The sequence below is a fragment of the Stigmatopora argus genome, chromosome 10, assembly GCF_051989625.1.
Source record: "Stigmatopora argus isolate UIUO_Sarg chromosome 10, RoL_Sarg_1.0, whole genome shotgun sequence".
Taxonomy (NCBI): Eukaryota; Metazoa; Chordata; class Actinopteri; order Syngnathiformes; family Syngnathidae; genus Stigmatopora; species Stigmatopora argus.
Window position 1 is genome coordinate 6,768,493 of NC_135396.1, and position 21,341 is coordinate 6,789,833.

Here is a 21,341-nt window from a genome sequence, read left to right on the forward strand (position 1 = left end):
ATATTAATAAGTGGATAAGTCATTACATGGTAATTAAGTGTGACATCTGCATTACTGGTGATATTTATTACACACCAACCCACAATGCATTACTTAATTTGCCACTGAAATCTCTTTATTGAAGGTGTACTAAACCAATGCGCAAAATGTCAAAACAACTGCATTAAGAGAATCCCACATAAACCAAAGAAAACCATGTTCTAGAAAACTGAAGAATTTAACACAGGAGAATTAATTGTCTTCCCAATATGAGAAATCACAGTTTGTTCTGCATTAAGTACATCTGGTTACTAGTACTTGGCAAATTGTACCAATTTGTGACATATGGCAAGACGAAGTTGAAGAAAAAAAAATCTTAAATAAACATGTTGCTACTGAACAATGGCCAATCCATTCTCTCTCCATAATGAGCATACCTATTTACAATAACAAAAAAAAAAGAGACATGTCTTTCATTTGGCTCATATCAACTCATAATAGTCAAAAAAATTCTGTGTATTATGGATTTACAAAGGAGTGCTGTAGTCTTAAGTGACAATGTGAATTGGTTTATCTTAGTTGAACACGCTTCAACGTTTGCCCTCGTGGAATTGTTGTCTGACCATTTGATAGTTAAAAACAAAACAATAACTGCATGGCCAGAGACTAAGGTAAACTTGTTTGACCCCTGAGTTTCTAATGCAAAACTAGTTAGTGTATGAAATACCTTACAGTGTTTCTTAGTGCAAGCCAGCAATATGCTTAGATTTACCAGAGGTATATTAGATAGCACCCAAGATTCCTAACAATTTTACTTTGCTGACCACAATCACAACAAGCAGTACGGGCAGGTGGCGTTTTGATCTGTTTCCTCGTGAAAACCAGCAGTTCAAATGCTTGAATTTGTGTTACATCTATAAACGTGTTTTTCATAGAAAATATAAATATCCCTGAAAGAAACAGATTTCACAGCATATTTCGAGGAAAACCAGTGCTGCTACCATAACATCAAGTGTCTGTTTACAGTCTCCAGTTGTCATTCCTCTTCGGGCTTCACTCACTGTCATGATAAAGGACAGTCCTTTTCCCCCGATTGCGGGTGTTAACGCGGCCCTTATTTTGTGGTTTGGTGTAAGACTCCGCACTGTCCTCCCCGTCCGAGACAACTCGTGATCGGCGTTGCCTTAACTGGCGACCAGCAGTCCTTTCGCCGCCGCGTCTGGCCAGTCTTGTACGGCTCGCCCTCTTTGAACTGCTGTTAGACCCTGAGCTGCCATAAGAGTTTTTGCTGGCTGCGGACAACTGCCCACTTTCAGAGTCAGAACTGTGATCGCTGCTGCAGCTTTCCATCCGCGTTTTCTGTTTGGATCGCCTCTCGTTCTTCCCTCTCTGCGAGCCGCCACCCACTTTTTCCTCCTCGTCGGAATTCGAAGGGGAAAGGCTATCCTGCTTGTCTTCTTTTGATTCCCGTTTGCGCTTCTTTTTGTTGTTTTTGGCCACTGACTCTTGCTCTTCGTCATCTGATCCTGATGTGTAAATGAGTTTTCTCTTGGAAGATGTTTGACTCCTACTTTTATTTGGAGATGTTTTCTTTGCCTCACTTTTATTAAAGCCTTCCCTTGACACTCTGCCTGCTTTGTTCCCGTTTCTAAGTCGGGTCTGGCTGTCAGAGTCTTTCTCAGAAGCCGAGCTGTCGCTAATGTATTTCTTTTTCGGCAAAACTCTGAGGCGAAGCCGCTTGCTTGACACTTTGTCCGAATCTTCCGACTCTTCATCTGATGAACCTGTGGAACGTTTCCTTCTCAATTTCTTAGGTTTAAATTCCTGCTCCGAACTCTCAGAAGCAGAAGTGTCCTCCCGAGGTCGTTTTGTTTTGTTGCTGTTCCTTGCAAACCTCCTGCTCTTGTTCCTAAAATCATCACTTGAATGAGTGCTTTCAGCCTCAACCTTTTCCTCTTTTTTCAACCTTTTCCTGTGGCGTTTCTTCGGCGTATCACTTAGCACCTCGGAATCACCTGCATCTAGTTTGTTAGCTGAGGCAGATTTTTGTTGATCTTGGCTTTTAGACATGGACATTTTGCTCTTTTTAGAGTCTTTGAAAGGAGATTCGCCCTTGTTTCTTCCATTTTGCTGTATTCGTCGCTTGAGACAGTCCTCTTCTTCTGAGCTTACGGGAGGTTTGCGTCGGAGAGTCCTTCTTTTGGATGTTTCTTCCTCTACTTCTGCGTCCTCCTCCTCACTGGTAATCCTACAATTTCTGGTTGAGCTTCTACTGCGCTTATGACACACAGCCGCTTGATTATCTTTTTCTTCCTCCACTGCTCCAGATTGTTCTTTTGCGGCTTTGTCCACCTGCGCAGAGCTGCTGTCCATCTTGCGATTTGGGCTGTGTCCATTCACACAATTCAAAGTTCCTGCAAAGAAGTCATTTAAGACGCATGATTTCTGGACTTTCAAATACAAGTAAAATATTAACACACCATTGCTTTTTGTGTTGGTGGGTGTTCTTGTATCCCCGTTCGGCTTATTCTGAGAGGAGCTTGAAGAACTGCTGTCATTGGAATTTTCCTCATCCTGGGAATTTTCAGACAATCCCTCTGAACTTCCAGAACCTAGAAAAAAAATCTGCGTTATTAATATCCTGAAAACTGTGCATTACTATCCATAAAATAAAGCATGCATGATTTTTTTTAAAAGCTATTCACCGTGTGGCTCTTCTGAATCAGAGCTGCTCTGAAGCACAGTGGTGCGTTTATTAGAACGGGAGGTCTTGCGGAGGCGGCTCCCTATCGGCTTTTCCTCCTCCTCCTCCTCCCCTTCATCTTCATCTTCCTCGTCTGATGCTTCAAGGAGTTTTATCTTGTTGACAGCAGCCCTTGCCGTTTTCCGCTTGAGAGATCTGCGTATGGTTATTTCTTCCTCTTCTTCTCCATCAGAGGCCGGAGATGAGGTTTGGTTAAAGGCCTGACGATGACGTCTCTCCTTGCGAGAAGACCGACTGGCATGACCGTTCATCTCTGGTCTGCCCTCTGGAAATAGAGCATCGAAAAATGCACAGCATAAACCAAGGGTGTCAGACACGGGTTGGTTCGCGGGCCGCGTTAACGTCAACTCGATTTCATGTGGGCCGGACCATTTTAGATATAATATTTAGATTTTTTTTATAAATGATTAAAAGAACTGGATTAAGAGCCCTAAATATTCAGTTTTTTATAGATCTAAAACAATGCTTATTTTAGCTTTTTTTTAAATATATTTTTAGATTTTACAAAATGATTTTTGAACTAAAAACACAGAAAAAATGGATTAAAAAAATCACAATAATTGATTTAAAAGGCGGAAAATCAGGAAATTTAATTACATCTATACTCTTCATTTTAATTTGATCCTAAAACAGAAAGTCGGCACTCATGATTTACTTTCCCGGGCCACACCACAAAATGATGCGGCGGGCCAGATTTGGCCCCCGGGCTGCCACTTTGACACAAATGACATTAACCTTAGCATTGCACATTAAAAGCATGGATGATAACGATAAACTTTTACCTTTTTTTTTTCTGTCTGCAGCAGCGGCATTTCGGGTCAGTCGTACACTACTGCTGGATTTTGCTACCCGACTGGGATAGCGACGACCCGAAGAATTGGAAGATGCGTCCCCGTTGTCTCGCCCTCCACCTTCACTGTCAAATGGCTCCTCACCCTCTTCCTCAGCCTCCTTCTCTTCACTGTCACTGATATCAACTAGAAAAAAATATTTGCATTAATTTTCAAGAATGAAATACTAATCAGAATAACATTCCTAGTTAACGTTATATTCCGGGGATTGTCTATGTCAAAATACTTGAAGGTCATGTTAGGGGGATTAATCGAGTCGGTGACATTGGACTGCTATTATTTTGAACACTATTGTACATTTTCTGGTTTTTACAACAACCAACCTTTTTTACGCTGTTTGGAAGAGCTGCCCCTTGTGACTCTGGCTTTTTGTTTCCCTTGATAGTGTTTGGAGGGACGTGGACCCGACTCCACGTCTGATTCACTGACTTCACTTTCAGACTCTGAAGAGAACAGATACAATTCATTACAACAAAACACACAACCTTTAGAGTTGCCAACATATTGGCAATATTAAAACTTCATATTTTCTAGCTCTGAATGAACACTTCTTGTTGATTTTGGAGTTGCTGCATAGTACAACAACAAAAGATTCAATTTGATTGGAAATGTACACTGTCGGGAAACGGCATCGCTTTTGTACCTGCTGTTGATGAAGCACCTTTAGAAGCAGAATCATCATCTGAGGAGATTTGACCAGTGCTGCTTCTTCGAGATCTTCTGGCCCGCTCAGGAACCAAGACTTTGGCTGAGGTAGATTTGGTCCCAAACACAGACTCCCCGTTTTCCTGAGTTTTGACAGAACCCCTCTTTTGACTGAAGACGAAAGAAGAAATTGTCATCATACCTTAATCTTAAAATAAAATATTTCAAAAATATTTGATGTGTGATATTCATGCATCAATGACATTTTGTTGCTTAGAGATGAAAAATACACATGCAACATTAAAAGGAAAAAAAAAAAAAAAATCACACCTTGTTGTTGCAGTTGTTGAATCATGCTGCATTTTCTTTTTGAACCGCTGGCTACGACGGAGCCTGGCACTGCTCTTCACAGCTGTTTTGTAATCTGATATGATAGTTCGGATTTGCTCTTCAAAGAAGGCAGAAAGTCGCAAGGTCATGCTGTAAATCTAGAAGGGTTAAAAACAAAAAAAACGGTCCAGCAAAGCAACCTCAAAAGCAAAATTTAATTCCATTATATTAACACCATTTACTTTGACAACGTTTCAATATTTAGTTTCAATAACTGAAATCCTACCTTAGACCGCTTATTGGGTGTGTAAGCTTTAGCATTTGCAAATATTAAACGCGTGTCTTTGCAAAGCTCAATAGGATTTTCATAGCGTTCCCCCCCTAAGGTCCTTTTCACAGTTCCAAAGTCCATTGGCGTATCAATGATGTTATGATAGTCCTGGTGATAGTAAGCAAAATGTTTAGAAACCGAACTGAAAAAAAACTGAGGTATCACCTCTGCACAACTTTGATTTTACCATTCTTATGCAGTATTCAACTTACGGGATAATTGCCAGGATTCACAGGCTCTCTGAATGGCTCAGAGTCCTCACACTCAAATATGTAGTTTAGCAGATTTTTGCACTGCTCCTTCCAAGCATCTCTGTCAGGCAGCACCTCCATAGAGCGCTAAAAATACCAAAGTAGAGTAGGTGATCCCGTTTAAACTGGCCATATTTCTTGCCATCCACTTTTAAATGTTTATAAAACGTGGCACAACTTTTACTGGTATGTTACCTGACGCAGTCTGTGCCCTGAGGAAGTTCCTGGGGCTTCTGTATCTGCTTCCTGTGAGATTAAAGAAATATATTTTAAAAAGTTCCTACAAATAGATCTTAAATGTTTTTTTCCTTAAGCAAACTTTTAAGTTCTCATTCAAAGTCTAGTCAAGAGGAAAACAAACAGTGCATGCATAAAGAGTCCAAGGTTGTATTTGATGTACCTCTTCATCCTCATCCATTTCTTCAACAACACTATAAATCTCCATGATATCTGTGCAGCTAGGATTACTGCAGAAAGGAGGACAAAAAAAAAATCACTCCATTTGTAAACAATTATTTGCTGGAGAATTACGCCGGTTAACAATTTTTAAAAAAGCCAGCCTACTTGACAAATTTCTGGAGGACATTTGTGATGATTTTCGCAGAGTGGGCAATCTTACTCCTTGGCTCATTGAAAGTGCGGGCATTGTGTGCAATGTATCTGATATCCCAAATTAATGCTGAGAGACGCCTGTGGAACAACAGAGCCTAGTCAGGAGTGCACCCATTGAGACACATTTCAACTGAGTCACAGTGAAATTATATCTCAAGTTACATCTAGTAGGAGAACTGACCTGTAGAATTTGTTCATGAGTCGAAATCTTATGGTGTCGAGATCAGTAGGATAAGCAATCACAGTACAGTAGGTGGGGTATTGTGTCAGGTCTACAGGCCCAGAGAAAGGCGCTGAAATCTCTGCGATAAAAACACCAGAAGTGAGCGTTACTCATTTTTATATTCTAGGGCAGGCGTGCTCAAACGTTCTTTGCTCAAGATCTACTTGTTGAGCATCAATGTTCTAGGGTGAATTACACAATTAAAAAAAAAAATCATAAATTTCGTAACAGAATTGTACAAAACTGGAGTCGACAGAGCTTGTATAAATAATTAAGTACACACCAACTGTGCTGAGCTGGCTAATGCCAGGGATGATTCGCTCAGACTCTTGGTCACGGCTCCGGTCTCCCCACTCTCCCTTCAACGGCTTGTACATCAGCTCGCTCATCTCATCCGCCGTAACAGGAATGCTGCCTCCTTCAGATTCTGGAAGTTCAGCTGTGAGCAGAGAACACTAATGAGATACCACCAAAGTAAATAGGACCTATCAGGAGTGTCTGCAAAGAAGTTGATAGCAAGCAAAACAGGCAATTGCTACTTTAAATTTGATAAAGCTAAAAATATCACCCAGGATGAATGCCTGAACATTACCATAGTCTGGAATAGGTTCCATATCCCAGGGACTCAGCTTTTCATTTTCCCCATTGTCCCATCTAATGAAATAGAAAGACATTAAATTATCAAGTTTGTAACAAAGGTGTGTTTATTTCAAATAACCAGAACACGTTCTGTATTTATTCATCACCCACCTAACTTTAAAGCACTGGAAGAGACTATCCGCATATTCTAGTTGGTACGGCTCCTGACAAACGATTGTGCCAAACCACCAGGCGTCGTCTATTACGGAGCGGAACCGATCACCTGCAAAATTAAAAATTAAAAAATATTTTTAAAAAAGTGTGGGTGGAGGTCGCAAAAAATGAACACGTGTACAATGCCTAGCAAAGCTGCCATTTGAAATGACATCCGTAAAGTGTTCAACTCAGCACTCTACGCCATTTAACCCCAGCATGTCCTAAATCGGCAGCTCAAAACTTACACTTAATCATTTGTCAATTATAACTATCTGGGCTCATATTCAATTATTCATATGGAGTCCATTGTACCATAAAGGTGCAGCCATGAAAGAGTCTTATGTAAAAACTCACCTGGTTGCCAGTTTTTACGGAGTGCTTCATCGTAACTTTGCCTCAGCACCAGGAAATCTATTACATCAGGCATATCATGATATCTATGAAGAGAAATATTTATGGTATTTGTTGCAGCTTGAGTAAAATTAACTTTCAAATAGTTAGTTGGCTCTGAGAGTTTTCTATTTTTCTCCCAGGCACATAGTAAACCGTGATGGTTGGCAAAAAAACTGACTTACTTGACAGAAAAGGACTTGTCTGTGATTTTGCCTGTGCCGTGGTCGATTAAAGTCAGTTTCAAACAGCAGAGTGTCGGAGGAGAGACTTCATATTTGATACCTGTAATCTTTACAAATTCTTGGTCCTGGAAAAGACGACCAAGCATCAGGAGTATTTTTTCAAGTCATGAATAAATTGGGTACATTTGACTACATATACCCAAGCCTATTTTCCTAGCTGCATTAAAATCCTTGTCATCTTAATTGTCTTACCCGAAGCACCATTTTTTTCCACGGTTGCTTGTCTAAGTTGATAGGGTACAAGTCATTTCGTTTCACAGCCTCAACATAAGCCTCGTGGCCTTGTCGGAAGTAAATCACCTGAAACAAGAAAACAAAAAGCTTTCGAAAAACTACAACTTTTTTCTTCTTTTTTTTTTTTTAAACACACACACACACACACACACACACACCTCATCACCCATCTGAGGAACAAAAGGAGATTTCCTAGGAATGACATCAGTGATCCATAAAGAGGGTCGGAACTCATTTGACACTTCCCTGTTGATTGAAGGTCTGACTTTTGGCCGCTGATAGGAAAGAAACAAAAAAACTCTAAAATGACCAGAACTGAGAACACAGTCGGATTCAGAATTTGTCAAAAAACATATACAGTAGCTTTGGTATAATTGTGCATTGTTAGCACAGTGCTTCCCAACTTACTCTGGGAGACTTATTAATCTTGGATTTCTTGGCTTTTTCTTTTCCCTTTGTTGCATTTTTTTCCTCCTCATCACTCTGTTGTTGTTGTTGCTGCTGCTGCTCTTTCTCTTCCTCTTCCTCCTCATTTTCTTCCTCCTCTTCTTCTGAACTGCTGAGCGGTCGACGTACACGTTTGCGTGACAAGGGTGGCTGCAGGTTGATCCCAGCATCTGCAGTCCAGTCTGAATACTCACTGGATGAGTGACTGCAAAATTTGAAGTTATTAATGAATATAAAATGCAAGTACAATTGTTTTGACTGTTGAAGAAAACGGGTCATCAGTTTAGATTCCTTAGCAAAAACTACAAAGGCCAGACAATGTTGACAGTCTTAAAAACTACAGGAAATTCAAAATGTAAATACCTGGGGCTGTCACTATTCCACTCCTCATCATTAGAGGAGTCAATTTCACTGCCTTCCAAATCATTGTCCTGGACAGAAAAGACAGCAGGTTATTTAATATGCAATATAATGACCTTAATTGCAATTAGAAGACATATAAAAACTTTCCCAAGAGGTGATACCTCAGTGTGCGCGTCAGAGCTCACAGTCTCCTCTCCTTCTTCACATGACAGTTCGATGAATGCCAGAGTGTCACTGCGACTATGTGTTCGTTTGGTAGAAGGAGGCTCCTCATCAGAGTCATCCTGAAAGAAAATGGACGTAAAAACGTTTGCAAATGCTTTGGATTAGATGTGCTCAACATGTCGCGGACGATCGACAGGATGATCCCAAACAGTGACAGTTGAGCGTGTGCTCGTTTGGAGGAAAAATAGATGCATCTTTCACTCGACCATCCGTCGCCCGCCCTTGTTATTGGATTTGTCAGTATTATTCAGCAGTAAACAAAATTTTGGTGAATAATGAAAACAACATGGGAGCTAGCAGACTCAATCAGTCTTGTGGTCTTTACCCCAGATTGAGAGACAGACTGTAAGAACCTAGGAAGAATATGACATCTGGGCTTTTGAGAATACATGGCTGGAGTAGATCTAACCATTACAAATAAAAGAAATTAGAATGAAAAAAACATACTCGACAGCTGCTGTACATTATCCGTCTCTTCTTCACACTATATAAGGCCATCTCATCATCTCCTCTTGCAATCCTGATGTCAACTTGGTTGCTGGGAAAAAAATGGGAACCAATATAATTAACTTTAGGATATACAAATGACCAAGCATTCAAATTCACAGTATTTACGGCTACCGAACGCTGCTTGCTGCAAGCTCCGGTACCACCACCCGGTGTCTCCAGGCCTGTAGGTCTCGCTCTGTTGCCATCTGACTGCGAGGTGCATTCTGGTGCATCTGCCTGACACCTTCCACCTGTCCGCTCCGCCGCAAACCCACATTAGGAGGAGACTGCACTTCTGCTCGATCATTTACAGACACTGCAGTTAAGAGAGCAAAAATTTAAATCAGATTCATTTAGACAAACAAAACAGGATGAAATTGATTAATAAACATAAGAGTAACGCAAAAAACAGACTTCTGCCTAATTTCAAAGCATTCTGTGACCTTTCACCTCATTACCCCTCTTCCATTTCATATTCCTGACATTTACTGAAACATTGATAATTCTCCCTTTATTCGTTCTTGAGTTATCTTGACCACAGACAAACAGACAGACAGCGGTACGGAAGCCTGTACATAACTTCCGCCCAAATTGAGAGGTAATCTACCCAAATAATCATACCTCTGCGTGGTGTGCTTGGGGCCGGTGGTACTACTGGAACGAAGGCCTGAGCTGGTATAGCTACTGGACCGCCCACTGAAGCAGCCTGGTTCTGACGCTCCTGTTGCTGCTGCTGCTGAAGATTTCGGATGGCCACGTCCAGTAGGGTGTTGCGTCTGACGGCAACATCCTCAACTTCTGCAGTCTGTTGACTAATGACTTGCTCCACTACCTCTCCATCACCTGAACCAAAGAACAAGGCAAGCAAGAGAGCAAGAGGAAGGAAATACATGAGGATACTGTGTAGGTTAAAATTAGCACAAGCTTTGTTTTTTTCCATACTTGTGGCAACATATCCCAGCTGAGGCACCAGGTGCTCTGCTGCAATGTTCTCCCGGCCTGGAACAAGCCGCTGATACCTACAAAAATATTGATATATATATAAATAATAGTGACAATTTGCTTGGTATCATCATGAGAGCTTAAAACACAGATCGCTCGGCAGAATACTAAGTGTATACAAGTGTCACAGTCTACCTTGGCGGATGGGGGTTTCCATCGACATCCACTAGAAAAGGAGGGGGCATAAGATGTGGGGCTTGTTGTGTCTGTTCATCAAGCACAAAGCTGTTGTTGTCTCGGATCAGAGGTCTGTAGTCTGTGTGAAAGAAAACCTGGTCCGGAAGCTGTATGAGGAACAAGAAAAATTGTACATTTTTAAAAATATTTCAATTGGGGACTTCAATTTAAGTGTCTATTCTCTATTAGGTATTTTTAAACGCATTAATATACAACATAAAATGTACAGTGGCAATTGTGCTTCAGTGTAAGGCTGTCTTGCCTTTTCATAAGGTTTTGAGCAACCAAAGCCAAAGACGAGTAGGTGGCCATGGGAGTCTGTGCAGGCAAAACGCTGACCATCTGGGGTGAATTTGCAGTCGAAAACCGCTCCAAAACCTTGCCCCTCAATCTGAACAGGACACACACAAAACTTGAGCTACGGACAAACTAAAACCACTTATTCTTACAAAAATGTTTCCTATTGCAGAAAATTGAACAAAAAAAGGATTATTATGAGAGCAATTTGACCAATAATTTGGTAGAGTACCATGTTGAAATAGTGCTGTGTACTTGTTCCCCGTATCAGGTCCCATATGAAAATATTTCCATCATGGCCAGCCGAGAGAATAATCCGAGGGTCAAATGGGTGTGGCTCGAGGACAAACACTTCAGCCTCATGGCCCTAGAAGGAGTTGAAAATCCATGTCACTTCTATAACTCAGTTGTCACGATTAAACTTGATAAGAACAACTGGATTACTTTGAGGACATGTAGAAGTTGTCCTGTGTAGGAATTCCACACTTTTAGGAGATGGTTATTGACAGATGTGATGACTGTATTGTCATGTCGATCCCATGCCACCATGGTGACCTTAGGCTTGAAGTAACTATCTTCTTCAGTCAATGCTTCAGCACTGAGAAAGAAAAGCATCCTCAAATCATGCAATACTGTTGAAATATGCATTTATTCAGGTCAAACATAATAATACCAATATTATGTGTTTCGATGTAGTGTGGTTGAAGTGGAATACAACATTAAAAAGACGCATGTCAAGAATGTTATTAATCAATATTGAAGCCAAAATTAAAATGATATCCTCCATTGCTGGTTCATATTCCAGCTACAAACAAACTTGTCAAATAGACAAGCAACTTAACAAACAGAGCACTTGATTTATTGAAATTAAAACGATTTCCTCCATTGCTGGTTCATTTTCCAGTTACAAAATTATTTTGTCAACGTGACAAGCAATTTAAAAAAAACAGCGCCTGGTTAAGACAAAACATGCACTGCAGGTTCCACTTGAACAAAACCTTACTAAAAGACTGGTCTATATTTAGCAAACCTACTGCAGTAATTTCTGGTACATAATAGACATCCCTTGTTCATAACAATCCAGTTAACTGTGTACTCCCTAGTCAGGGTTGAAAACCTTTTTTAAAGGAGAACACAAAAAAAACATACTCACCCAGGAAGAGTAGTAGACATGTTGAGCAGGATGCATCGCCACTGTTGCCGCTGATGGAGCTTCCAGATCCTTGCGGTGCCATCCCGGCTTCCACTTACAAACCTTACAAAGTACAACATTTCACTTGTTAATCAAATTAAATAGGCACAACTATGACCAGCAAGGAGTGGGATGTTCAATTTAAAGCTATGTATAAGTGCATACCTTTCACTTGTGTGGCAAAATTGGATGCTGTCAACTTTGTCCTAAAAGATCCGAAATAGGTAAGTTACATAAAAATAGGCACAATTTAAACTAACATTTTGCAAAAAGTTTGAGCAAGGTAACTTACTGTGTGCTCATGGAGCTCTGATATCTTTTCTGGACTTCCACTCCCCATATAATATATTCTGATGACATCATCAGTGCTTCCTGTGGCTAAAAACATTCCACCTGCAAAGATGTTAGACTAACACTTATGCTCTGACCCTGAAGATACATGTTCTAAATTTGGAAAAGGCATACATAGTGGTCCATAATGGATGGATCAATTACCTGGACTGAATGAGGAGCAGACAGTTTGAACTCCCTGCCTTGGACGCTCTGTAAACTTGTCTGGGCGATCACTTTGAAAGAAAGCAAGCATTTTCAAAGAATTCAATTTGTCTTTTGTTTTTCCCCAATGTACTAGTAGTAGAAGTTTTTCTTTTTTAGGGTAATCTTAAACATCCCCTTACATTTGAACTCTTACACCGGTATTTATGGGAAAAACAAGATATGCTCATCTTATATTTTCCATCAATATAACGAATACAGTCATACCTCTACTTACGAATGTCTCTCGGTACCGTACATGTAAGACATTAATAAATAATTTTCTTATAATTTTCTCATTTTTGTGTTTCCTCACGTTTCATACAAAATTGGGACACTGACCAATTTTAAAGGGTTTAGTTGGTAGTTGAGTGAGGCCCGTGGAACGAATTAGAGAATTTACATATAAAGTACACCTCTACTTACGAAAATTTCGAAAAAAAAGTCTTGGAGCCAATTAATTTCGTAAGTAGAGGTACGACTGTATAGCCATCTTGGATTGTCAGGTAACAATATTAAAATCTTGACTTACCTAAATTTGATGTTGTTAACATCCCACTGCCAGAAGCATACAGTTGCATCTGTACCAGTGGACAGCATGTAACGTTTTGAGCCCTTGGCGAATGGTGAAAACTGAAAGAACAATATTTGAGATATTAGTTTTTTTAAACCCGGAGTCACTGTCAGGTTAACATGCTCGGTCGGAGTGGGCTAATTCTAGGGTTGTTTCATCCAATTTTGAAAATATAGGATGGATTTACCTGTAGGGAGGTAATTGGTCCAGTATGCCCCAGAAGCACAGCCACAGGCGCACAGGTACGAAGGCACCACACACGGATGGCTTTATCGCAGCTTCCCGCTGCAATCAGTGTGTTCTCATAACTGACTGCCAAGTCTGTGATTTCAGCACAGTGTCCTCTCAAGGTCGAATGCAGCCGCCCGTCAAAGGAAGACCAAATTTTCACCAAACAGTCATCCGAGCCCTGATGTAGAGAGCAAGGCAAACATTCATAGCTGCATGTGGTGTGATTTTGAATTTTGTTTTCTTTAAATAACAGTAACAGATTGTCAAACACCTCTTTGGGTGTGTTTTACAGTGAAAATAAAAAATGCAAAAACATTATGTTTGGGTTTTGACAAAGTCAATAAAGTTTGTTTTTACTGTGAAGATCCTGAGGCCAGTGCGATCAAATGCAATACAGTACACAGCAGACAGGTGCCCCAAGATTCGTCGATGCAGGCGCATGCGCCCATAGTTGCTGACGGAGGTGATGGAGCTGTATCGCTGCACTCCCGTCAGCTCTCTTCCTCGACAGATGTGTACTGTTGGTGATGAGATGCAAACACTCACACAATAGCCAGAGCTGAGAGTCTAAATTAAACATCACAAGGAAAATTATTGTAATCTGATTTAACTGTTGATTAAAATATGAAGAGCACATGCTGCATCATCGTGTTATTTATTTGTTGGTCCGTCCAAATAACAAAACAAGTTTTCCAAAACTAATTACTGGACTGTGAAAATACAGATACATATTGTAACGCAATAAAGTTATTTACAGAGTATACCATGTATCAGCAAGGGTTTTACCTTGACCGTAAATTAACAGGAAATGACAAAAGATATAATTGAAATATTAAATAAATTGCTAAAGTAATATACAATAATGTGGACCCTTTTCCATTTATTTTGGGAGATGCATATCAATATAAAGCTGGGGCAGGGTTACCTATGTGTGGAGGTTTTTTGCTGTTGAAAGGCCTCTCTGGTGGTCTGCCCCTGTGAAGGGCTGCATATGATGATGTTTTCAACCGCGCACCATCGCATTCTAGGATCACAACATTGAAAAACATCATTTACCAGTCCGCTGTTTTATTTTAAAAAACACACATTTGCTTTGCGGCTTAACATAGTGATAGAGTATGACGTGCTCGCTCGCGACCATAATGACATCAGGGTGCTTGGAGATTGAACTGAGTCAATCATGAAGTGGTTTAGTATTGAAAGTAGCTGCGGTTTTAATCATGAGTGGAAAAAAACCAGACTTGGAGGGTTTTGGTTATTTTAAATGCAGGAACACATTACAGTTAGTTAATTAAAAAAATTCCAAAACTTAAAATATGATATTTATCATCTTCTTAATCAGATGATTCAAATTGATAAGTGCAATCATGAACAGCATTCTGTTCAATAATTATATTGCATGCTAAAATGTGAGCAGTGCAAAGGCTGGTCATGCCCTATTAACATGAAGGCTTTGTTTTTGATACAAGAAATGATAAGATAAACCCGAAATAACTACCTTTTGAGGTCCTAAGCATTGACTGCTTTCCTAATCCGAGGAGCGAATGGAGGCCAGGGACGCAGGATGGCACATCTTTCTCAAGAATCGGCCCGATCTGCTTACATATTTGTAACAAATGGTCTGGTGCAACATGTCTGTTGGCTGCAACCTGCGTGGATGGTGGGTAAACATGAGAACATGCAAACAGAATATGAATCTCACTAAAGTTTAATCACAAAAGATGAAGTGTTTTTTGCTTGTTTGTTTTAAGCGTTTCAATATTTTTTTGTTTTATACTTTGTTTACATTTTGATTATACAGTGGAAGAAACACACTGGCTATTTCATGTGTATTTTTTTCATTTCTTTCAACAAGTGTACTGACTGATGTGGCTTGTATATTATTTGTAAATACAATATCCATAAGAACTATATGATTCTAAGAGTTCTAAAATTCTGCTTCTGGATAGAGCACATAAACATACATATTAGATTGTTTAACTTCCTTTTCGAAGGATTTCGTTGGACTAAAATCTTGTCAAAATATTTTGTGGTTTATGCTTCACTGGAGCGTAACTAAGGAGGTACTTGCTATGCAAAAATATTTACTTTTAATTGGCCAATCAGAGAGCTGGTCACGGGTAAAGCAACGCGGAGCAAAAGCATCGCAGCCTGTGATTGGCCAATGAAGCGGCCTCGCCAGCGAGAAAAGCTAAACTACCCACCCTATCTGCGGTACAACTGTCCTGGCTAAATTACAAATAAAACCCTACATTCACCGACGTCCGAGGATACCGTAGCGCAAATCACGACAATTTATGTACCAGAGTACAAGATATAACCTATTAAACTGCCACGGCTCGAACAAAGCCTACAGTACTTCAAAGAGATTAGAACAAAGAGCGTAAACAAGCGCTCATCGTGGAATCCTCTCACGGTATACAATTGCTACAATCAATTTTTTGACAGTTTAAGATAACTCATACCACATCTTCATATGTTCTCGGGTGCTCGTGTCCAAGCCAGTCCAATCTCCTCGGTAGAAGCTGTTGAAAAATATAAGTCAGTAAACGACACCAAAAAGCAGCACTTGAGAAATTTAGCTTGGTCATAAAAGTGAGTGATGTCAAACGGCAAAGACGCACAGAAGGATTAAAGATCCGAAACAAGTAGCAAGTTCCGACCCAACACCACCGGATAGCAACGATAGCACACACCGTCAAGCGAGAAACACGTACCTGATATTCCTCTAGTTCGCTCACCAAAACCTGCAAATATGGTATAAAGAGGCTTTTAATTGCGGATGACTTCTTTCCATGCTGTTATCACGGAGTCAGGCAACTATTTTAAAAATACAACAAAATCGGTTCAAATATGCTAGCTCACCTCAGCCGTTTTCCGACAAGGACCCGTTGTTAAGAAACGAGAGATCAAGTAATAAAGCTCTGAAAATCAAAGATACCGGTGTGAGACATGTGATTAAATTCGCGTCAACAATATCACAATCAATTGAGCTATTTATTGGGGTTCCTTATGCGGCTTACCCGTCTCAAGGAGCGAAATGTTCCGATTTTTGGCCATTTGTATCGGACGCAATATGAAGTACAACGTCGGCCTAACTTTGTAATAACAGCCAAATATAAGATATATTTATTTAATTTCGCTGACACAGGCCTGACCCACTCCACGGTTGGTCCCGTTTGCAATTCAGCCTGCTTGCAGTCGCCATTGGAAGGATGAGGCCTCCGCGATACCGCTTACTTCCGCCACAGACACACGCACACACACACACAGGAAAGGGATGAGGGGGAGGAGCGAGGGCAACAAAAGACCCAAAAAACTACACGTCGTCCCTTAAATGCTGCCAAACCGAGCTAACCTGCTCTTATGCTATCTTTTCTCCAATAGAAACTTCAACGTTACGACTCGTAAGCGCACATTTCCTTCAAACTACAAAGCGACTACCACGTAAACACCCCTTCTTTTTCATCAAAGTCTTTAGTTCGGTTCGTGACGTCATGCATAATGATGACGTAGATAACTGACTTTGGTAGATTCAAAGCTGGATAGGCTTTGTTATTATTATGCTTCATCTCTTCACTCAAATAATCCACAAATGAAAAGAAATCACAACTTTTGAGTCCATATACAATGATCATATGGAATTGTGTGGAATAACACAGAACAAACATAGAAGACACCATGCCAAACTACTTGAAAGCTTTCATTTTATGAACCGCCTATCCTCACAAGGGTCGCGGGAGGTGCTGAAGCCTATCCCTGCTAACCGTGCACCAGGCCGGGGACACCCTGAATCGGTGGCTAGCCAAAGGTAGGGCACAAGGAGATAGACAACCATTCACGTACCTAGGGGGCAATTTAGAGCATCCAACCAGCCTACCATGCATGTTTTTGGAATGTGTTAGGAAACTGGAGTACCCAGGAAAAACCCATGCATGCCCAGGGAGAACATGCAAACTCCACACATTGAGGACCCACCTGGGAACGAACCCACGACCCTGGAACTGTGAGTGCCAGCCGTACTTGAAATCTGTCAGTAATTATTACATGTATACGTTGAATCTGATCGTTCCTCAGCATAAGAATGGAACTGGAGAGTCCTTGAATGTTCCAATCAGCATTGTTAGGGCCATTATCTACAGGTGGAAGAAGCACCACCGTACCAACAACAGGCCACACTGAGGAGCTTCTCGCAATATTACCAATCAGAAGAGTACTCAACAAGCCAAGGACAACCCTGAAAGTGCTCCAACGTTACTTAGAGGCAGTAGGTACAATTGTTACAGCTAAAATAATTGGCAATGCACTCAACCTTCATGGCCTCTATGGACACTCAACCCAAAAATTTCATTCCTCAATAAAAAGCCTTTTGAATCTCATAGCCTGCTTATCCCCTTCCAGGTCACCACAGCAAGTCAATCCACATGAAAGATACTATGTAAAAAGAAATCTCTCATTCTGAAATGAAATCAGACTAAATTATTCCTGATGATTGTAAATTAATTTTAAAATGATTTCTGGCTGGTAAATGTCAGCATAATGATGGTTTAGAAACACTCAGCACTTTCTATTCTGCAGTACATACCTCATATCTACTATCATCTGCCATCTCATTTATTTTTTACATTTTGCCAATTCTCACATGTAAAAAAACAATATTGAAATTGCTTGAACTTTATGACCAAAATCATAATAAAATTATTCTATTACACTTCTGTTCCAGTCTTAAAACTAAGACCACATTTACAAAAAAAAACACAACATGAAAGGATGTTTTTTTAATCAACCATTTAAAAAAGAAAAAAAAAACTGTACATCGGTAGTGATGTCCAAAAGTCACAATAATAGCCAGATATGTAATGCATACATATTGTCAACAGTTTTGGCAGCAGAGTGAGTGAGCATAGCTAAGAACAATGTACCATTACCAAAATGCATCTACTGTAGATGACAACATAATTTTGTCGTTGTGACTCACAAGTTTAAAAATCAGCTGTGCACGTTGTTACGATGCAACAAATGCAAACATGCTGAGCATTCTCAGGCCAGAAATCATAATTTTACAGTCAAAAGAATTATCATTCCATAATGCATCCAAACATTCGGTTTAACAACCTTAGGGACCGTGTTTTACATATCGCTAAAAAGAGTAAAGTTTACAAAATCCCTTGAGAAGTTCCATGTTAATTTATAGTTTTACATCAGATTTCTGATGAAGAACAAAGACTACAGCCTAAAAAGCAAAATAAGAAACCGATAAGTGGAGAAAATATGGGAACTAAAACAACACAAATGCCAAGACATTCCCCTTCACAGAAGCCATGAAATTATATGGTGTATGAGAGGGGGGGGTAAAAGATTGTGTTGCTGCATTCATGTCCCAAAAATGCTGCTGTCCCAAAAAAATAGCAATTGAAAACATGTGCACTTGACGTTTGTGTTGGTAGAGATCGCAGGCAGGGGAGTTGAGGTGACGCTACTCATCTGCTTTGTCATCATCATCGTCGTCCTTTTCCTCCTTTCCCTCTTCTGCAACAGCCTATAAAAGAGGATGGAATTCATCATTTTCCCCACAGTGTGCAAGGCATTAAAAACAGGAATATTGTTTGCTGGTTAAATTTGAAGTTACCTCTTCAACTTTGTCCTCTCCATTTTCTGCACTCTCCTCTTGTTTTTCATCCTTAGCTGTGACCTTTGTGTCCTTCTTTTGTGCTGGTTTTTCCTTAGCTACCTCCTTAGCCTTTTGATTCTTAGTTGGCTAAAATGTTTTTGAATAAATAAAATGCAATTAGTTGTCAAAATTAAATAGATGAGTACAAATGCCAATATTCAGATTTTTTGTTACCTTCTTTATTGACTCTGGCTTTGTTTCTGTTTCTTTCTGTGAAGTACAACGGATTGTCAAAACAACACCAGCGGTACGGCATATAAATGGAGAACTATCAGGTGAAACTTACATCTAACAATCGTTGGGACTTTCGCCTTGGCTGTAGGAGAACATAAGATATTATTTACAGAACATGCAATCAACAAAATTGTCTCATCTTAACTCAATTAGAATGCCACCCTCTTTAAAAAAGGGACACAGATTTTAGTTTTGTTCATATTCCATTTTTAAGGGATATTGTTGTTTTGAGTACCTGAAGTAGTAGTTATTAATGGTGAATTAATATTTTTTGGAATGAAGCGATAACATTGTCACTCCATTAGAGTAAAGAGCTAAACTTTAAACTTTTAATTGAGTTTATGCCAAGTATAAATGATACAAATTGACATTATGACGTGAAATCATGGAGTTGACGCAGCTTGGATCAAATAATGCAAGTTTTAGTGTGGTAGGCATTCTATATCTCAGAATGCTAAAAGATTTAGAAACATTTAGTGGCTCCAAGTTGAAGGTGTTAATGTGGAATTCTTTTGTTGGGTTAGATGTAAAAGTCAATGCAAAGGAATGTGATGTTTTTTTTTTTAAATGATGAACCATTTCAATTTCGATCTATGTACACCCATTAAATTAATGTTAATAAACAAGGATTTTCTTTTTGCTAAGAATAAAATTTTGGCATTCTAAAAATTAATCACTCTGTTACTTTTATGTTGGACACAAATGTTCCATTGGGAATATATTTTTTGGTATAAAATTTGGAAATTGGGTACAACTACTCAATTATCACTTACGTTATGATTAGTTATTTATTATGTATTGTTCTTATTTATTTCTCTGTCTATTGTTGTTATTTGTGCACTTTGTGGTGAAGCTTTAAATCTCATTATACATGTATGACAATAAAAGCATGCAATTCAATTGAACAGTCATTTTAGGGGGGATGACAATAATAAAGTATATAAATATTACACATTTTGGAAAATTTGTAATAAAACATTTGCACAATGAGGGAAAAAAACGTTCTTTTCGGTGTCAGTGCAGCTTTCGTGGCTGCATTACAACTACTAACCGCTGGGCTTGCATCCGCTGCAGCCTCTGTGACCTGTGCAGAAGGAGGGAGAAAGAAAATATTAAAAGCAGGAACAACAAACACTCCTAACCCAAAGTGGGCGTGTGATGCAAAGGGGGGGATGGGCACCTTTTCCCTCCCCTAAAGTCATAACGACATTATGCAATGTTTCTTAAAGGCAAACGCTGTCGCCCCGATTGAATAGTTAACGCACAATAGTTCAATACGGGAAAAGAGTGCGATTCGCGATTGCCCTGCAATTTCAACTAACGATCAGCCCTAATATACTGTATAAAATGAAATATCTATAGAGCAGAAAAATGCTTCCAGGCGTGACTGTACAGGCTTGGTTATGAAAAGGAGCAGGCGTGTCTTTTTCTGGCTGCCATGGCGCTTAGAGAGAAAGGACGATGGTGACGCGCATGAAAGCGTTCTTTCGGCAAAAAGCGCGGTATGCACGTCGAAATGTGCCACGGATCAGTTTATTACGGGCGCACGCGTCGGCACCATTTTTTTAGCAACATATATTCAAATTCCGCTCTACAAAACGCGTGAATGCAGCGTTCGCTAACAATATTTCAACACGCTTCCGACAAATGGCAACCTGTGCCTCGACTGAGGTTACACCCCATTGTCTCTTAGCGGACCACACTATTGGTTTTCGATGTTTTGAAGTACGTTTTTGTCAAAACCAAAGCATTATGTTTGCATTTAAATATTCGCAATTATCTCGAATAAAGCGCCACTCGGTACGGCTCGATAGTATCGACGACGCGGAAACACATTCAATTAATCATTAAAAAGAATCGTTTAAATTGAGAGGGGGAGATGAATAATGTGGCAAAATTCTGTAGACACGACATACCTTCGTTTTTCCCATTGTTGTCAAGTTTGCAGAGAAGCTTTAAGTACTTAATAAGTCAGCACACACCACACCTTGAAAGCATTTACCTCCAAAAACACTCTGCCCAATGCCTGTAACTTAAAATGAATGTCCAAGGCGAACCAGAATGATCTGAAATCCTATTGGATATCCCGCTCAGTGTGATTTCAATCTTGGCCTACCAGCATTGAGGGAAACGTTATGTCCCGCCTTTTTCTTTCGCTAATTGGCTGAGAAGAGGAGGCAACATATTTTTGAACCATAGCAACTTACCTGTGTGGACAGGACAACATGTCACTCACCTTATTAATTTTAATATAT

The 21,341-nt window shown here is 39.9% G+C and overlaps 2 protein-coding genes and 1 long non-coding RNA gene across 5 annotated transcripts; 1 reads left to right on the plus strand and 2 right to left on the minus strand.

The window, feature by feature from the left end:
• Nucleotides 1-93: 93 nt before the first annotated feature.
• On the minus strand, nucleotides 94-16,526 carry brwd1 (bromodomain and WD repeat domain containing 1). The gene is made up of 44 exons (XM_077610654.1): nucleotides 16,205-16,526; nucleotides 16,047-16,105; nucleotides 15,899-15,928; nucleotides 15,647-15,706; nucleotides 14,680-14,830; nucleotides 14,107-14,205; nucleotides 13,539-13,699; nucleotides 13,138-13,359; nucleotides 12,909-13,009; nucleotides 12,338-12,408; nucleotides 12,135-12,235; nucleotides 12,008-12,048; nucleotides 11,804-11,905; nucleotides 11,095-11,248; nucleotides 10,883-11,017; nucleotides 10,616-10,744; nucleotides 10,312-10,460; nucleotides 10,117-10,193; nucleotides 9,796-10,017; nucleotides 9,307-9,490; nucleotides 9,133-9,223; nucleotides 8,622-8,744; nucleotides 8,461-8,528; nucleotides 8,059-8,302; nucleotides 7,809-7,925; nucleotides 7,609-7,716; nucleotides 7,357-7,481; nucleotides 7,136-7,218; nucleotides 6,737-6,848; nucleotides 6,579-6,640; nucleotides 6,270-6,425; nucleotides 5,945-6,065; nucleotides 5,716-5,841; nucleotides 5,552-5,618; nucleotides 5,347-5,397; nucleotides 5,113-5,238; nucleotides 4,856-5,008; nucleotides 4,570-4,727; nucleotides 4,238-4,410; nucleotides 3,918-4,037; nucleotides 3,526-3,720; nucleotides 2,685-3,008; nucleotides 2,460-2,591; nucleotides 94-2,393 (listed from the first exon to the last, which is right to left on the minus strand). The coding sequence occupies exons 1-44, from the start codon at nucleotides 16,239-16,241 to the stop codon at nucleotides 1,033-1,035; spliced, it is 6,681 nt and encodes a 2,226-aa protein (XP_077466780.1). The 5' UTR covers nucleotides 16,242-16,526; the 3' UTR covers nucleotides 94-1,032.
• LOC144083128 (uncharacterized) lies at nucleotides 16,474-19,945 on the plus strand. 3 transcript variants are annotated; one of them, XR_013303480.1, is made up of 4 exons: nucleotides 16,474-16,588; nucleotides 16,914-16,992; nucleotides 17,087-17,187; nucleotides 17,259-18,660. It is a non-coding gene; the product is annotated as an uncharacterized LOC144083128 (long non-coding RNA). The 3 variants fall into 3 exon arrangements; XR_013303479.1 differs by lacking the exon at nucleotides 16,474-16,588 and adding an exon at nucleotides 19,071-19,945 and having other exon boundaries at nucleotides 16,606-16,992; nucleotides 17,259-17,448; XR_013303478.1 differs by lacking the exon at nucleotides 16,474-16,588 and having other exon boundaries at nucleotides 16,606-16,992.
• Nucleotides 17,945-21,152, minus strand: hmgn1a (high mobility group nucleosome binding domain 1a). The gene is made up of 6 exons (XM_077610660.1): nucleotides 21,003-21,152; nucleotides 20,138-20,170; nucleotides 19,139-19,168; nucleotides 19,027-19,062; nucleotides 18,811-18,939; nucleotides 17,945-18,720 (listed from the first exon to the last, which is right to left on the minus strand). Exons 1-6 carry the CDS (start codon nucleotides 21,015-21,017, stop codon nucleotides 18,658-18,660), a joined length of 306 nt encoding a protein of 101 aa, XP_077466786.1. The 5' UTR covers nucleotides 21,018-21,152; the 3' UTR covers nucleotides 17,945-18,657.
• Between the last annotated feature and the right edge of the window lie 189 nt (nucleotides 21,153-21,341).

What these genes read in the sequence shown, in the direction of transcription:
- brwd1 (XM_077610654.1), bottom strand. Translation starts at nt 16,241, where the DNA reads ATGGCCAAAAATCGGAACATTTCGCTCCTTGAGACGG. An exon ending in CTGCTCCTCATTCAGTCCAG is followed by an intron (nt 12,236 to 12,337) that starts GTAATTGATCCA and finishes ACATCTTTGCAG; the next exon opens with GTGGAATGTTTTTAGCCACA. An exon ending in GCTCAAAACCTTATGAAAAG is followed by an intron (nt 10,461 to 10,615) that starts GCAAGACAGCCT and finishes TTCCTCATACAG; the next exon opens with CTTCCGGACCAGGTTTTCTT.
- hmgn1a (XM_077610660.1), bottom strand. An exon ending in CAGCGGATGCAAGCCCAGCG is followed by an intron (nt 19,169 to 20,137) that starts GTTAGTAGTTGT and finishes GTTCTCCTACAG; the next exon opens with CCAAGGCGAAAGTCCCAACG. An exon ending in AGCCAGAGTCAATAAAGAAG is followed by an intron (nt 18,940 to 19,026) that starts GTAACAAAAAAT and finishes AAAACATTTTAG; the next exon opens with CCAACTAAGAATCAAAAGGC.